The 18,039-nt window shown below is 36.2% G+C and overlaps 1 protein-coding gene across 4 annotated transcripts in view; it reads right to left on the bottom strand.

The window, feature by feature from the left end:
- Nucleotides 1-18,039, bottom strand: part of LOC145694956 (nuclear RNA export factor 1-like) — a 127,122-nt gene that overhangs the window by 72,813 nt on the left and 36,270 nt on the right. For all 4 annotated transcript variants that reach the window (XM_081771766.1, XM_081771765.1, XM_081771762.1 and 1 more), the window contains one exon: nt 4,144-4,202. In XM_081771766.1, coding sequence (XP_081627892.1) covers nt 4,144-4,166 — 23 coding nt within the window. In that variant the 5' untranslated portion in view covers nt 4,167-4,202. The remainder of the gene's footprint in view (nt 1-4,143; nt 4,203-18,039) is intronic.

Raw genomic sequence — 18,039 nt, 5'->3', positions numbered from 1 at the left:
TATTAGCTTCCCGCCAATTATAGCTCTCTGAAGTTGTATTTTGAATGTTTAAAGTACCTTACGCTACTCGGAAGCATCACGAAAAAAAATTTCGATTATTGTCCTGCAATAATCAATCAATTTGTGAATTCATTCAAGTGAGATATGCAAATAATCGAACTAAATAATGTACCATAGCATATTAGTTATAATTTTCAATAGGAGTAATAGGCCTAACATTCGAAGCAAAACAAATTAGGACACGTTCCCTCATAGTCGGTTTGAATGAATGTAACGGAAAAAATAGGTTTCTTCTCCACAATAACAATTTTTTTCAAAACACACAAAACTGAAAACCAATTGTTACAAAATGCATCCAATTTAGTTCATTGGGTAATCATAATTAATCAACTGAAACAGTTTCAACTACAAAAAGGCTTCCTTAGTAAGTTCTTGTCCTGATGCTTATTATTCAAAATTAGAAATTTATTACCTGCGTCATCTTGATACCCACATAGTCAAAAAATATACGTGTTTGACCTAATTATCACTTTTTTTAAAAAAGTATTTTGGGTCACTCGGATGATGCAACACACATACAAATGTCTACATCGGGAATCCTCGCGCTCTCTCGTGAGCTAAGTAATAGTCACATCTATACACATGAGCAATTTAATTATTATTATCATTTCTAATACCTAAGTTCTTTCCTCATTTTTTTTAAAGCTACTCTTCACATGTTTTTAATTACACGATTCTAATTTTGTAAAATTATTAATTCTTTCGATTCACGTTGTCCATTCTAGTATCTCACTCTAGTCTGCTTTATTATGATGTAGTAGTAGAATGGTTCCTGCATTTTAGTTGGATTTTCACGTAGTAGCAGCAAAAGGAAACGCTAATAAAATTTTCTGCATGCTTAAATTTATCTATCAAGATGGATATTGAATAAGTAAGTCAGCGGAAAGGAAAAAGTTGGAAGGGATTCGCGTGAGAATATCAGGATGTTATACCGGATTCATGTTATTGTACAGTAACCTATCTAAATTTTAAACCTCCAAAAATAACTAAAAATATCATTCTACAGAATTCGTAGATAATCTGCCAATCCAAATATAATAATAATAATATAAATATTCAGACTATTCATAATTATTTAAATGGTAACTTTAATAGTGTTCAGTTTCAAGTTATGTACGGCTGGTCCTCAGCATGCCTGAATAAGCCGTTTCCAGTGGGAGGCATTCCCTTCTTGGGCTGCTGGCTCAGCGCCGGGTCCCGTAATAATCCCGATTAACTAGCTCTCATTCCTCACGTCTCCCTCTCTCCTTCGTTGTACAAAATATAGCCGGTTGTGGTAAATAATTAGATTATAGTATTTTAGCGTTTGATGTGTCTTTGATCGTAATGTTGTAAGTTTTCTCTTCTTACTTACAAATTTAATTATCACGCAAGAACAGTCTATGTCCTAATGTCTTTGTAGTTACTGCAATTACGTAATAGATGGGTAATATTCGCTTGGTTTTGTAAGGATGGTCTTCCGTGAATATACAAATTATTTCAATTTTCTTCCACTTGCCAATTTGATGTTTACAACGTTGCAAGTTAAGTTTTCCTAGTACGTTTTGCGAAGCTCGAGATACCTCTGTTACCGTCGTTCTGTTGAATGCTGCGTCAGCTGTCCATAGTTTCACTTCGCATTTCAGTACAAAATTATTAGTATTAATGAATAATCAGGAGTTTTATGGTTGAATGGAAGTTGCAGTTTTAGTACTTTCGGGTGTGTCTCCAATTTAATCTGGTCGTATAGTGTATTTGTACTGCATTTCTTGGAACAGAGATGACTTACGTGATATATGAAATCCTCTGTTTTCGTTTGCTCTCGTTTGGTGACGCCTAAACTAGTTATGCACTTCCACTTCCAGGTCCCGACACGCGTTTTGGCGGGACATAATAAATAAGCCTGTTCCATATTTCACATGTATGTAATGTTATATGTAAAAATACAAGGTTTCATGGTGATTAATTTGAGTATGTAAACTTCTTGGAGAGTATATAGGCAGTTCAATGTGACTACGAATTCTAGAACGACGAAACTCCTAGTGATCATTTTGAACTAAATTATAGTGAATAATTGGTGAAGTCAACCAAAATTAAACCTTCGGCAATTAACTATTCAAATTAAGTGGAATTATTTTGGACTAAATAACTATTCATTTTCAAGGAAGAAATATACTTGTGGAAATTTGATAGAATATTCGAACTAAAAGTTAACCATGCGAAATCTGTTCAAGCTTATACTAACCTCAGTAATTGTAATTTTTTTTCTTTCTTTTATTTGGATACCTGTGATATATAAATCTGTGATAAGTTCTTGCTGTGATAATGGATATTGAGTTGTTAGATAATATATGTACACCTTAAAAGATATTGCTTATATCATTTCAAGTTTGATTACCCGCTTAAGTTATAAGGTAATTAAAACCAGTATTAAGCAAATTAATCGTTTTCTTCGAAATATTGTTTCAAAGTATTTGCTATTCAAGAAGATTTTTTTTTCTTTTGTTCGCTCTTCTATTTGTGCTGCGTCTTCTAAAGGAAAGATCCTAGTTCAAAATTTATTATTTTTTTTTCTTTCTTATAAAACTTTAGTATTATAAATTCCGTTGCGCTTGCTACTGTCTTATCGGCTCCTATCAGGATTGCCAGGATCCCGAGCCAGGAGTTAATAAGATTGGGCTAAAGTTAGACTTGTTATATCCGAAATATAATAAACTATATTTAAATTGTGCATATACATTTGTTAAATGCAATAAAGACCTTATTATGCCTATTATTCCTTAGATTTGCCCATCCTACTGCCGTAAAATACTAAAAATTCAACACATTCAAGTTATCAATATAGGCCTACATTAAACAACTTGTTTACAATCAATAACAATTGTCTGTAATCATACTCTACAGCGTTCTACCTTACTTTGCTTCGGTTTTCATTCCAAATAACGTACTATATTCCTCCTAGATCGTAATGTTAGTAATAATTACTTGTATTTAATAACTTACAGAGTAAAAAAAGTGATTTGACTGGACTGGGAGTCGAACTCGGGATCTCCGGCATACCGTGCCGATGCGTTAACCACTACGCCACCCAGTCCGCTTCCCAGAACAGCCAAACACTCTCTCACTCCTGCAGTCGGTGCTCTCCACTCTGACCACATGGCTTGTACCACAGCCTACCTGCTGTGCTTGGGCAATCCAGTGTCCATATATTGAGAACACCTTTTGACGGTTGTGATTTCATATATATTAATGAAGGGAGAAAGCTTTCCGGTCCAGTTAACTAACTTTTTTTCTTTTTGTAAGTTATTGAATTCGCACCTACAGAGGATTGTGGTGTGTAAAATAAGTTTATATCGGTTATTTCCTTATTTCATGAATATACTGGTATTTACATCAAATATAGCAGAAATCTGCATGCATATGGCACATCATTTATCACGATCATTGTATGATTATATAACCACGAACTACATATTTAAGGAAACTTATACTTTATTAAATACTATTACACGCGAATGAAGTTACACTACGAACTCAACAAAACTAACTATGTTATAAACATGTATCCTTGTACATATGTTACGTACTTTAATAAATAGTGCTCAGAGGTAAACAAAACTAAAATCATCAACAATACGTATATTTATTAATAGTTATTTATTTTAATGGTACGACTTGCGAAAAGCAGGGTCGAACACATTTGCTCTTAATAAGAACACAGATGTTTTGTGTCCCTGATAATAGCTCAGTTGGTGGAACATCCGCACAGCAGGCGAAAACTGGGATTCTACTTTCGCCTGTTCAGTGCAAATAATAAAAATATTCGTTTTTAATACATAATTTACTTGATCCGAAGTCCCTTCCGAGATATCCGCATTGCAATTAAATCTAGTGAGTTTCCCGAGCACATTACTGAAACTACATGTTTGTCACTGAAATGTTTTTCTTGTGCGTGTGTGTGTGTCAATGTGTATTAGTAATATCTGTAAAATCACAATGTAAATTTTGTTAATAAATCGTGGAATATGCAACATCTCTGATGTGCTTGAAATATGGATGATTTATGGATCAAACAGTATATAAAAAAACATAGTCTATACTTACAAGCTCAATTCACCTGATGCCATTGGATCTCTACTGCTGATAATTCTTCATATAGTCTTCTGTAAATATGGAAAGCAAATAATTTAAGTATTTTATTTAAAGCATGTGTAACAACTACTTTATATATATATACATGTTTTATAAGTTAAGAAAATTGCTTTAAAAAACTGCTCAAAATGTGGATTTCATGGATGCCAGAAAATAACACGTCATACTTCACACAAAGGACATAAATTGTAACCACGTGAGAGACACTGGTACTTTCCTGAAAAGAGATTAATCATCGGTGGGCTGAACATCCAAAAGCAGCTTACAAGTGAATTCTGGTGTTCGTTGGGTGGATAAATATCAAATGTAAAGGAAGAATAGATCCGATACAGAATGTATTTGGACGACAATACGCCTGGCCGTATTTTCGGAAGACAAGAAATGAGACAAAGTCAAAGAGCTGTGGGTGCGGAATTAAATGTGGATTGTAGTGTAATTAAGATTTCACGAGGGCGAAAACACTCGAAAATAATATGGGGCAGATCACCCACGTACTACAATCGAGCGCAAGGACCGTTAACCTCCATTAAGTGCCCGATGACGTCCAACCACCCTAGCACTGTATCTGCATTAGCTCGAGATCTTCTGCAGCCGCTGGGACTCATGTCTCCCGGCAAATAGTATAACGATGGCTATACGAGATGACTCTTTATGCAAGGTATGACGCATTCTACTCTCGCCATGTGCACCGTTAGGACCGCTGAACATCGTATCTAGCCCACCATGAATGGCCTAAAAACAGTAGGGTGTGGTTCACTTCACTGGTGAGTATCGGTTCAATCTGGAGTGTGATTCTCCACGTCTGTACATCTTGCGGCTACCAGGCACAGGATATAACATTGCCAATTTTATGGAACGAAATCGTTATGGTGTTGCCAGGGTTTGGTCTAAAATGGCATCATGTTAAAAGGTGCGGACACCCTTGTCCGTATTCCCGCAGGGTACTATGACAGGTGCGATTTATCAAGATGTTATCCTGCAACAACATGTTACATGCAACTCTTCCGTGGTCCATATGGCCCTAGGTTTTGTCTAATGGACGATAATAGTCGTTCACACGGGACGCATGTGGAGATGGAATACCTGGAACACTAGGATATCATGTATTTCAATTAGCTGTACCGCTCTCCACATTCATATCCGATTGAACATGTCTGGAACGCCCTTGGACGTCGGACTGCAACCTGAAATCCACCACCCGGATTCTAGATGACAATGGACGGTTGCTTGTGCAAAACCGGGATGCACAACCGCAGGAGATGAATGAATGGACTCATCCACACCGTATGGGAACACATGGAATCTCTATAGCAATGTTCAATCAACAGGATAAACCCATACTAGGTAAGTGCCTTAAGTCATAATTTGTGTGTTTGCCATTTGACCTTCAGCGTAGTCCTGCGTATTTCTCCCACATTTCCGATTCCGCGCTTCGGCACCAGTCCCTCGTTGTTATTTGTATCACCTTCCTATGGTGTTTCCTAATTTTTGTACACAAGCATACATATAAAACACAAACTTGGGATGATTGATTTGGAGTTTTGAGTCCCTTTCAGCATCCAGGTCATATGAGAAGTGAACCTACAGCTTAACGTGGATGTAAACCATATGTGCTCTCACTGCGAATCAAACGCAGGTCTACCGCACCGAAGACGTGTACACCAAACATATAAGCACAAGAAAAATGAAATGAAATCTTTCAGTTTTACGTCCCACGCTTATGCCGGTTAGGCTAAAGGAGACGGTGATTATGAGAAATGAATGAAATGGTGGAATGAAGAAAGTGGTAGGAAACGAGAGAACCCCAAGAAAACCCAGGAGCACGATGTTTGTCTACCACAGTCCACACGGCGCGAGCTGGGATCGGACAGCAACCCCAAGCACAGGAGGTGAACGCTCTACCACTGCGCCCCTCTATGGGCACAAGAGTACTATATAGGCACTAAACATATATCAAAAAAGTCAGGAAATAACAAATATAGCAATTAATTAAAGAAATGGCATTTCGCCGTAACTTCCGCTCTATAGCTATCACTTACGACTGTTAACACTTGTGACCTTGTTTTGAAAATGTGTGACTCCTGCAAAAATTGAAACTTAGTTATTACTTCAGTGATGCCCTTGTACTTCTTGTAGCAGAATCACAGACCAGTTCTCAGCAAAATCACAGTGAAGCACTACACATAGCTGTCAAGTTCTTTACACGTTCCTTCGCTTCTGCAATGTGTCGTTGTTGCAATTTCTTCAAATATTGGTGTATTACTGGTTTTAATATTCATTCCGCAGTTCGTCAATGAAGGCATCAATTGCAACAATTTTCTTAATGAGTTTACTTTTTCCTATGTTTCATATGTAACCTCAGAAGAGTCATCTCCAGTTTGCCAGACCAAATGTCTGTAAGGCGAGTCTTTTTCCAGGACAGTCACCAACTTTCTGAAACATACAGACTACTAACGACTTTACATGTCAAAGATGTGCCATGTCACGCATTCAAGTAAGTTCTTCAAAGTAACCAAGCAAAGTTCAAAATTGGCACAATACATACATAAATAGATATCTCTAGGTGCGTGTGGAACCACTCACTCAGGTCATAGTGCACAGAATTGTGATTTTCCAATATGGAATACTGAATATTCCTTCTTATATACGCCGAAAACTTCTTTAATGTTGCGGGTCATGTATCTTTTCACTTTCACAATTTTTTCTACTGTAGCTGTTATGGTGATAGCAGGGTTTGAAAAAACCAGTTTTTTTAAAAAAAAGCCCAACCCACCTGGGCCCATATGGTTTTTTCTAGTTTTTTTTTCAAAATATTTCAATGTCTTTGGGGTCAAAGTGTTAAAATGTGATATATATTTCAAGATTATCATGTTATAGCTTGCAACAATTTTGTATTCACTGCTGTTTTTTTTAAAAAAATGAAATCTTTAAGTTTAACGTCCCACGGTTATGCTGGTTAGGCTAAAGGAGACGGTGATTAAGAGAAATGAATGAAATGGTGGAATGAAGAGTGGGAGGAAACGGGAGAACCCCGAGAAAACCCACGCACACGGTGTTTGTCCACCACAAAGTTCACTTGGCAGGAGTTGGGATCGAACCCGGGACCGCACACACCAGAGGTGAACGCTCTACCATTGAGCCACCGCAGCCCCTGTTTCTTTTTAAAATTGCCGCCATTTTGAAATTTTACGTTGGCCACCAACATGTATACAGCTAATTTAGAGTGTCTCGTGCTCGTACTCTGAAAATTTCAACCTAAAAAACCGTAAATTGCGCTTTGTAGCGTGGATACCTGCTCTTTTGAAAAAATGGTAGCCATTTTGAAATTTTACGTTGGTGTGCCGCTAAAATCTATACAGGAAATTAGTGTCTCGTGCTTGTACCCTGAAAATTTACACTTAAAGACCGAAAGTCCTGTAGTATGTATAATACATGCAGACGAACGAACAAATGTAGATCGAACCATCGCAGTAGCCTCAGTACAGGGCCGTAACTTGTGGGGGGAGGGGGCAGGGGGAAACTGTCCCCAAGGAAGCTCCCGACGTTCGATGGGGGGGAGGGGGCACTTTAAAACAAAATTTTCTTACTCCATATACGATACGATCATGAATTTATAAATGAAGCATCAAACAGGTTCACTACATTACATAAACAGAACAGCACACAAAAGGTAAATTAAACAAAAATTAGTCATGGGCCCATTTCAGTTAAAAAAAATGTCTACTATTAGGGGCCCTAGAAATAATATTTATTCGTATGGCTTTGAAATTTGTCAACATTGTCCCCTTAATTAATTTGTCATGTATGGAACGCCCCCGCAGGGTGTAACTAACGGCCCCGCAGACCTTGCCGTGCGGGAGGGCCCACAGGCTTCGGGGGGCCCATAAAGAGTGAGAGAAAGATGGAAAGTGGGGGCCCAAGTATTAGTAAAACAACTTTTTCTAGGGGGCCGAAATACACGTATTAATACTTGACCACCAGTAAAAAATCTAAGACAGGACTATCTCAGTGACGTTCGCCAAATAAAAAGATCAAATATATTAATTTAAAACAAAAATATAATTCATATTTATAAAATACATGTTTCAAAATGTAATATGAGACATAAATATTTTCCAGCGTAAAATAAATGGTTTTATTGTTGAAGCTCACTTTTGATGCTTTGTGCGTTCAATTACGGAAATTTCCGGAGCACTTGTTGCAAGACGGTTCTTTCCAGAAAATTAATTTAAAACAACTAAACGGGTAATTTGGATAAGGGCGTATCGACCTATTTTCGGTAAAATGAGATATACATATTTTCTGCAAGTTTGAGCATGTCCGTACGTGTCTAGGTGGTGTTAAGATAATACGTTTGCTCCGTAGCGAACGCCTGTCTCCAAAAATAGTGTGTGAATAAGTTGGTTAAATAAATAAGGGCGCTTGTTTCTCTGCTCTCCTGAAAAATTGAAGAACTGCTAGTTACGCCCTTATCCAAATTTACCCCTCAATTAACGAAGATATAATTCATATTTTATAAAGTAAATGTTTAAAATATCTTAAATGATAATTAAATACCTTCCATCGTAAAATAAATAGTTTTACTGTTGTAGTATTCAGTTCAGATGCTTTGTACGTTCAACTGTGGGAATTTCCCTAGCACTTCATTTGCGACGTTTTTCTTCTTCTTCGAAAATGCAGCTGTCTTTACTGTACATCGAAATTTCCAGTAGTACGGAAATTTCAATTCAGCATTTGAAATATAAGCGTTAGTAGTTTTCTGAACTCTGAGCATTCTAAGCTTCTTAAATTTGAATGAATTTTTAGGCTATTGCTGGCGTTGATTCTACAGAATGCTTATTCGAAGAGTAGCAACAAATAACTGAATTAAACTACTGTTGCTGGAAAACCAAATTTTACTAAAGAATACTTGTGTTACCATCAAAGGTAATGAAAAATAATACTAATAGTTTTACGAATGCACTACATATTCACTGGTCGTACCAGCCCCTATGGCCTTAAACCGATCAAACGTATGAGGGCTAACGTCCCTCGGCGTCGCCGAGTCGACGAGCACACTACTCACGGAAAGTATTTTCTAAAATATAAAATTGCATATTTTACTTCAAATAGGCTATATTCATAATCTACACATTAATTTGTTTTATAATTATCTCAGTCTAAGGTAAAGTAATGTTTTTGTATTCATTCAGTGGATTCAGAACCTTACAAAGGTCTTATGTTGAATATTGTTGTATACCTTAACGTGAAAGCATCTAATTCGCCCAAGAAAGTCCAAAATCTGACAAAATTCACTTTCAATGTGATCACCTTAGTTGTATCAACAATATACTAACAAAAAGCTCAAAAACTCAGGTGGGTTTTAAGGTGGGTCCAACCCGAAAAAACCCTGTGGGTTCTTTCGGGCTGAGCCCTCTTGGGCAAACCCTGAGTGATAGTGATTTTGTTGCTGCTCTGGTGAGAACAATTCCACTTATTTTCCTGATAAAATGACTGCAATCTGAACATGCCTTATGCAGACCTCACATTTCTTGTTTTGTCGACCATGTACCGTATTTTGTTGCAAATAGAATGTGGTGCACAATTTGTACCTTTGAAAACGACACTGGGATAACATAGAATTTGCATTTCGTATCTTACATAACAGAGAGAGAGAGAGAGAGAGAGAGAAAAGAAGCAATCAAGATATTACCTACGGAAGTTAAAACATGAACATTGTCAATAAACAGTAAATCAGGAGTTCCGGGTGTGACAGTCTAACACTAGAAAGCTAAATATTTTTAAAATCATGAACCGTTAGAGCAATGAGGAGATTTCAAGCTTTCGTAAGATGTATATATTTTCGAGAAAGCATGCTTACATCTTCCTCTCAAAAAATTAGAAAAAGGTTCCGGATGTGACCTCTGAGATGACCTTGTAAGTTAACTCTGTTTAATACAAGTATTTTAACTACGAGTTTGAGCAAACGGTTTAAAAGGAGGTTTAAACATAGTATTCTTTTAACACGAACTGATATATATATTGATTGTTAAAAATTACATGGCACAGAAAACAACTCTTTAATAAACTGAAGCAACTTTTCAGTGAATCTGACTTACATATTAATAAAAAAATACATTTTAAACAGTAACAAATTAAGCACCTTAAATTCAACTAGTTGATCAGTTTATTCCTAGAAAAATGGCTAAATATTAAACTTGTCCTACACTAAAATGCTAAATCGTTATTGTGTCACAGAAGTACACTAATATCACAAAACTGACAGTTTCTATGTTAGTTTTGTAACACAATATTTTACACAGAAACTTCTGTAAAAGTATACAACACTCTGTCTAAGCCTTGCATTTCAATTTGCGGAGGAGAAATTATTTTTTCTAATTTCATTTAAAGAAACCACCCACTCTTTATTACGAGCTGTGTATTTCGAATGCAATTCTCCAAATGTTTCAAGAAATATCACTTTCATCTTCGTTTCGGACACGCCCACTGGCAAGTGCTAACATATTTTTTTCTTTGTGTTAGTTTTGTCACTAACCAATTCCACATCACAAATTTCCCCGCCTGCAAAATCTATTCACTTATTTCACTGAAGGAATGGAAAAATGAAATGAAATGAAATCTTTGAGTTTTATGTCCCACGGTTATGCCGGCTAGGCTAAAGGAGACGGTGATGATGAATAATGAATGAAACGGTGGAATGAAGAAAGTGGAAGGAAATGGGAAAACACCGAGAAAACCCACGCACACGGTGTTTGTCCACCACAAAGTTCATTTGGCGGGGGCTGGGATCGAACCCGTGACCCCAAGCACCAGAGGTGAACGCTCTACCACTGAGCCACCGCGGCCCCACTGAAGGAATGGAACAGGATTCAACTTCATCGCTTGACCCTCGTTAGAATCTGAGTAGACATCTGCAAGGTCTAAAGGCGAAATATTTCTGATGGTAGAACGACAGAAAACAACAATGGTTTTGGGTAGGTAACTAATAGTTCTTCCTACAGTAAGGGAGGTTTCGTCATTGCTGCAGAACACGTGAAGTGACTTCAAACCTTCAATTGAGTGCAGATTCTTCCAGCGTTCGTTGAGTATCGGCTTGCAGGTTTGAATTTCTTCCTTCGCAACCAGAATGCAGCAAACATCTCTCATTACTCCCCTGGCATATTGGGGCCGCGGTGGCTCAGTGGTAGAATTCATCTCTGGTGTTTGGGGTCCTTGGTTCGATCATAGTTCGCGCCAAGTGAACTTTGTGGTAGACAAACACCGTGTGCGTGGGTTTCCTTGGGGTTCTTCCGTTTCCTCCCATTCCTTCATTTCTTATCATCACCACCTCCTTTAGCCTAGCCGACATAAACGTGGGATGTAAAACTCGTTCATTTTTTTATTGGCATATGCTGTAAGACTTTGCGTCATCAACACTGTACTTTTTTGAACGATCAGCATGCCAAATTGATCTTTTAACAGTCCCGCCAACTCCGTCAACTGATCCTTTTTAGTGGGATGATGTGAAGGAACAAATGCTGTGATGTACTAGTTTTAAGAAAAGCTACTCTCAGTAAGTCTACCGCACAGAACTTAACCCGTCGTCTAACCTATTTCACGTTAATATTGCTCTGAAACTTATCAATAATTTAATTCCGAAAGAGACCCGGAATCTTCACCCAGCCCTAGTTAATCCATATGAAACACTTATAATGAATACTCTCAAAAATCGGATGGGTTTACTTAGAATGTTTATGTTGTTCAGACTTCAAATTATTTTCCAATCTTATGAATTAACAGAAAGAAAGAAACAGAACAAAAATATCACACCCGGAACTTAATATATTTGTAACACGGAACCCTCATTTTACAATTAACAATAGTCAGAGAAAAAAATAGACATTGACATAGGTTTGGAACATCATAAAACTCATTCTCACGTATTTTGCTGTTAAAGTAAAGTAATTAACTTGTTTTCGAGTAAACAAAATTTTAGCTAAATTTGGTTCCGGGTGTGACATGGACACAGATCACTTTAAAGGACATAAATTTTACAATAACTAATCTCAATTTTCTAAAACTTGTTGAAGCAACCTTTAGCCCTTTTAAAATATATCGTAATTTTTACTACGAAATGATAGTGTCTTTAAAATTCGATTAAAAGAGAACTAAGAAAGCTATTTAGTTCTTTTTTTTTTTTTTAATTTTACAATAGAGGAGTCATTAAAGAAAGCCTTGGAAGGGTCTATACACTTCCGAGCGTCAGAACATAGGGGGGTATGACGTCATCACTTTACAAATTCCCTTTTATTAGTGAGGTCTAACCAACATTTTTTGGTGAGCTTCTCTTTAACCTTAGATTTCTGGAGTTTTACACAAACAATCAGTGGACCCTTTAGTTTTTATCTTATCTTTTTGTCAACACAGAAGGAGGTTTCAGAGGGGCTAAAGGTTAAAAAAGGGATATTTCTTGACCAAAAATCCCACTTTCGCAATTATTGCTCCGCTCGGGTACATGACAGGGATATCTGAGTGGTACTTTCTGAAAGCCTACTTGATTCTGAACAAAACGACGTATGAATCATCATTCTACGATAATTAGGGACGTGTCAGGGATTTTTTTACATAATATCCTTTTCGTTACTACTGTAATTTGGAGCGCTTTGCGCGCTTTTTCACGTGGAAAAAAATTTTTCCCACCCTTAGTATTGAATACAGGAGAGTGGCATCTGTCACAAGTAATTAGTACCACAAATACTATTTTTCCAAGTGATTTCCAGATCTGTATGTTTACCTCAGCCCGCGCCAGAGGACCCCAAAATGGGAAAAAAGGGATTCACAAAAATCCGTATTTCCTCCAATTTTTCCCTCCTTAGGGACATGTGAGTGGTACTGTATGAAAGCTTACTCTATTCTGAAGAGAACGACGTATGAATAATCATCCTACAATAATTAGGGACGTGTGAGGAAAATTTTAAAATTTCTATAGGATCTTTGGCAAATTCTGGGGATATTCGCAGCAGAGGGAAATAATTTTCCTCACCCTTAGTTTTGAAGATAGGAGATTGGTACTTGTCACAAGTAATCAGTACCACAAATACTATTTTTGCAAGTGATTTCCAGATCTGTACGTTTACCCAGGGCCGCGCCAGAGGGCCTCAAAATGGGGGGAAAGGGATTTTTTGTAAATCCCTATTTTCCTACACTTTTCCCTCCTTAAGGACGTCCGAGGAACATGTGAGTGGTACTGTCTGAAAGCCTACTCTATTCTGAAGAGAACGGCGTATGAATCGTGATCCTACGATAATTAGGGACGTGCAGGGTTGGCAAAAACCATGGTTTTTATTTAAAAAAACCAAAAAAACCGGTTTTTTGGTTTAAACCAGGTTTTTATGGTTTACATGATTTGCTCTACATATTCATATCATATATGGACAGAAATAAGTTTATTTCGCCTTGATGTTATTATGCAACAACTGGGTTATGCTGGAAGGGGTCACATAAGCTTAAAGCGGAATAAAAACCGCTTCTCGAGTTACATCCGAGAGAAATTGTCCTCCATTTGAACTCGGAACCAGGACTAATTGGCCACAAATGCGATACGTCTGCCGACTCACTCACGAAGGAATCCTGATAAAAATACGTTGTACTGATCTTTACATGCTTTTTAATATAACTGTCAAGAGTCATTTCAGAAGGACAAAAAGATAAACTATTTGCACAAGTGAAACTATTACACAGAATTACATATGAACAATTTCAAAGTACTACGGAGTACAGAAGAACTAATTTAGTTCAAGTTAGTTAATAACGACTTTTATTCGTGCAAATTAAAGAAATACACCGACTTAATCTGCATATCAATAAGAAAAGGGAATAAAGATACGAATTATTTGAGTCCACTTTGGCTCAGGCTCATTTATACATAAATATAGATACCAAAGATACTTATTTCACTAAATGCCTCTCGTGGGGTCTGTATGATCCCCCCCCACACACAAAAAGTACGGCATTTTCGATGTATTTTATCAATAGTAAACATTGAAACGAAACAATATTTAGAATTTTTCTTCGATTGCAATTACATGACAATAATAGCAACTACAAAAAATCACAAAATAAACATTTATACACTTTTTTAAAAAAAGTTGCTTTTGTAGTATAATCTTTTTGAGTAATGAATGGGGAATTTAGGTCTGAATATAATACGAATAACATACGGAAGTGAAACGTGATAACCCACAAATGTGTGTTCATCAAGATTTTACAAACACTTACACTTTTGTGAACATTTTTTTTTTTTTTTTTTTTTTTTTTTTTTTTTTTTTTTTTTTTTAACCAGCCAACCCTGTCAGGTAATTTTTAAATTTTGTAGGGTGATTTTAGGGAAATTTTGGGCGTTTTTTGATACTGACCGAACATGGGTAAAAAATTTTCTCGCCCTTACTTTTGAAGACAGGAAATTCTAATTTGTCAAAAGTAATCAGTACACTACGTAGTATTTTTCAAGATTTTTTTTTTTCAGGTTTGTGGACAGACCTGGGGTGGGGCTCAAGGGGCCCCAAACTTTGAAAAATGTTTTTTTGGTCAAAAATTCCGATTTCCCTTCAAAAAATCCCTTCAGGTACATGATAGGGACCTGTCTGAAAGCCTACTTAATACAATAATTAGGGATGATGCTGTACCTTCTTGACAAAATCAACAAAAACATCTAAAAAAAAACATATCTTAAAAGGGTTAACATAACTGCTTGTTAGTATTCTATCTTGAAGGGAAACAAATGAATAGCTATTCCACTCAGCGTTTTCGAATCAACTTTTATATATATATATATATATATATATATATATATATATATATATATATATATATATATATATATATATATATATATATATATATATATATAACGCTAACCTTTCACTATTGTCATACAAACATGATTAAATCTTGAGAAAATCATTCAAAGTTTTAAATTTTTACGTTGGTTTATCAAACTAGAGACATAAATCTTTTGTATTTTCCCGGTTAAATATTATTTGAACTAATCTGAATTTTTAGTGTAACAGGATTTTTATTCTGGATTGGCCGTAAAACTCGTTAAACTCAAAAGTATCAGTTCCCTTTTTCAGGTCGTACTGTATGGTACTGATCAATAGTAAAAAGGAAAAAAATTGGGATGGTATATGTAAAATAATAACAATATTTAAAAAAAAAAAAAAATCAGAATGCTACAGCACGAGAACTTGGACATATACTTGCAAACAAAGGATATCATTTTAATCAATAAGTTATTATCTTTCAAACAAACAGATACCAACGAAATATCTTGAACTGTTCCACGAACAGAACAATTTAACATTATGCCGAAAATTCGCACTAAGAAATGGGTTTCGAGACGCCTTTTTTGGTGGCCTGTATCTCGGGTTAGGACTTTTTTGTTTGTTTACAAAAAAAAAAAAAAAAAAAAATCGAGTTTCTTACTTTGTCCTGAATTTTAACAACACCTGTTAAATTCAATATCATCAGACACTATCAAGATTGATATGGACTATGCTAAATCCAATTGGTGGGTGACAGTAGCAGAAGTTGGGTAACAATTTTCTTTTAGCTGGCCTGCGTCAAAATTTGTCAAGAAAACGCTATATTCATAAGAATAACGTTTAAATTGCAACGAGTAAGGCAATGCTCCCTTTAATATGATTGTTTAAGGCAGGGCATATATACTCTAGTTGGGGCTTAATCCTACCTTTACCAACATATAGTGCGTTTAAAAAGTCGCTCCGCAGTAAATTACGGCAAAGATAGATAGAAGCACTCCACTACAGTAAATGTTGAAAATCAGATAGAAACACTCCACTACAGTAAATGCTGAAAATGACTTATCTTAGTTTGAAGGCAAACGTCAATTCTACGTATTTTTGCGAACACTCGAAGAAAAGATTGGTGATCGATAAATTGTATGTACCTTATATGAGATAGTGTCCCTCAGTACTTTAATAGTTTTAAGCCGATCCTGATACTATTCAACGAATATTGTTGAATCACTCTTCACTGAATAATGTTTCACATGTTTTCTATACTTATCACCAACCAAAAAACACTTGTTGCTCCATTGTTAACACTGCAATACATACATCTGTATTACTGGATACTTAACAGAACTCTGACAACTAGTTAAACTACAACGCATCGGTATAACAGGAATACTTCTTGAATTAAGAAACTGTCCGACTATTCTTATTGTCCAACTAGCTGCGCAATTGTAACCTCGGTTAAAAAAGGGAAAAAACACTGATTATGCATTCTGTGTGGTGGACGATCTCGTTTCGTGAAGGATCTTTTGCACATAAAATAAATAAATAAAAATGCTGATATTCCTATCTATCATCAAATGACGATGCATGCAGAATACTATTAATATTGGTTGGTACACTTTCATTTGATAGTATGGTTGCTAATGCTTGGCGCTTCTAGTAAAGTTTCTCATTTGGCTAGATAATGTGACTTTATTCTTAGTCACATCATATGTCAATAAAATCTAGGGGAAGTTGTTCAACCAAGGGACAGTATGTATCAGGGGATATGGCAATTACAGCCGTCCTGAATTTCCTAGGTAATTCTTTCAACTTTCCACTGAACTCACTATTCCAAGGGTGAGTTGCGTACCATGATATAATTGTACACGGTAATAAAATAGGTTAGGGAGAAGACCATTTCTTTTTCAAGTATAAAACTAATTTTCGTCTTTGAGAGTTAGACCTATTTTTTCTTCCTGTATATAAATGAAGCTGACAAGGAAATATTGCAGTATCTTGAAGCCATCTACCTACTTTTTCTATATTTAGATAATTTTAATTTCTTATGCACTTCTTTTCTAGAATTTGATTGTGTTTATGAATAGAGCGATGGTTGTAGCAAGAGACATACGTCTTAGTGTACCAAGAGAAATATTTTGGGTATAATGTAATGATCTTATGAATATACTAGTTTTGAAACCAAGATGCTTACTTGTATATTCATTGAATGCTTTTTCAGCAAATGATCTAATAAAACTGCAATATTATTTGCTTTTATACACATCCAAGGTAAAAATGAAATGAAATCTTTAAGTTTAACGTCCCACGCTTATGCCGGTTAGGCTAAAGGGGACGGTGATAATGAGAAATGAGGGAAATGGTGGAATGAAGAAAGTGGGAGGAAACGGGAGAACCCCGAGAAAACCCACGAGCACGGTGTTTGTCCACCACGAAGTCCACACGGGGCGAGCTGGGATCGAACCAAGGACCCCAAGCACCACATCCAAGGTGTTTTTATTTCATACCCAGACTGATATAAAAAAAAATACCTTTGGGACGACTTACGGTGTTTGCCGCCTTTCAAAATACTTTGCTGCTACATCTATACGCGATTCCAACGTTGTCGCCATCGCTGAAAGCAGTCCTGGAACGCCTCTTGTAGAATGCGCGACTCATTTATTTATTACCATCTATTCGATCTACAATTAATACTATCTGAGATAGGAACTTAATGCACAGTAATTGTACTGTTTCATTTTACTTTATAAAGAATGAAATTAAACTTTAATGAAAAAGACAAAGCAGGCTAAATCTGACTATTTGAATTTGTATATAGTGAAGCTAGAAAAAAAAAAAAAGAAAGAAAGAAAAAGAAATTTGTTGGTTAAACGTCCTACCTAATCCCCTTTAGGCTAAAGGAGATGCCTGAGTAATGAAAGTGAATGATCGTGAAATTAAATTTTTTGAGCTCTCCTGTTGGGAATCGAGACCAGACTATGTGCACCAAAGACACATGAGCTCGCCACCAGTCAAGCGGGAAAGGTTGGATAGTTAGGGAAAAGAGCAAAAA

The sequence above is a fragment of the Thermobia domestica genome, chromosome 9 (genome assembly GCF_964235325.1).
Source record: "Thermobia domestica chromosome 9, izTheDome1.hap1.1, whole genome shotgun sequence".
In the NCBI taxonomy this organism is placed as follows: Eukaryota; Metazoa; Arthropoda; class Insecta; order Zygentoma; family Lepismatidae; genus Thermobia; species Thermobia domestica.
The sequence above is the reverse complement of the archived record's forward strand: the minus strand, read 5'-3'. Positions and strand labels throughout refer to the sequence as shown.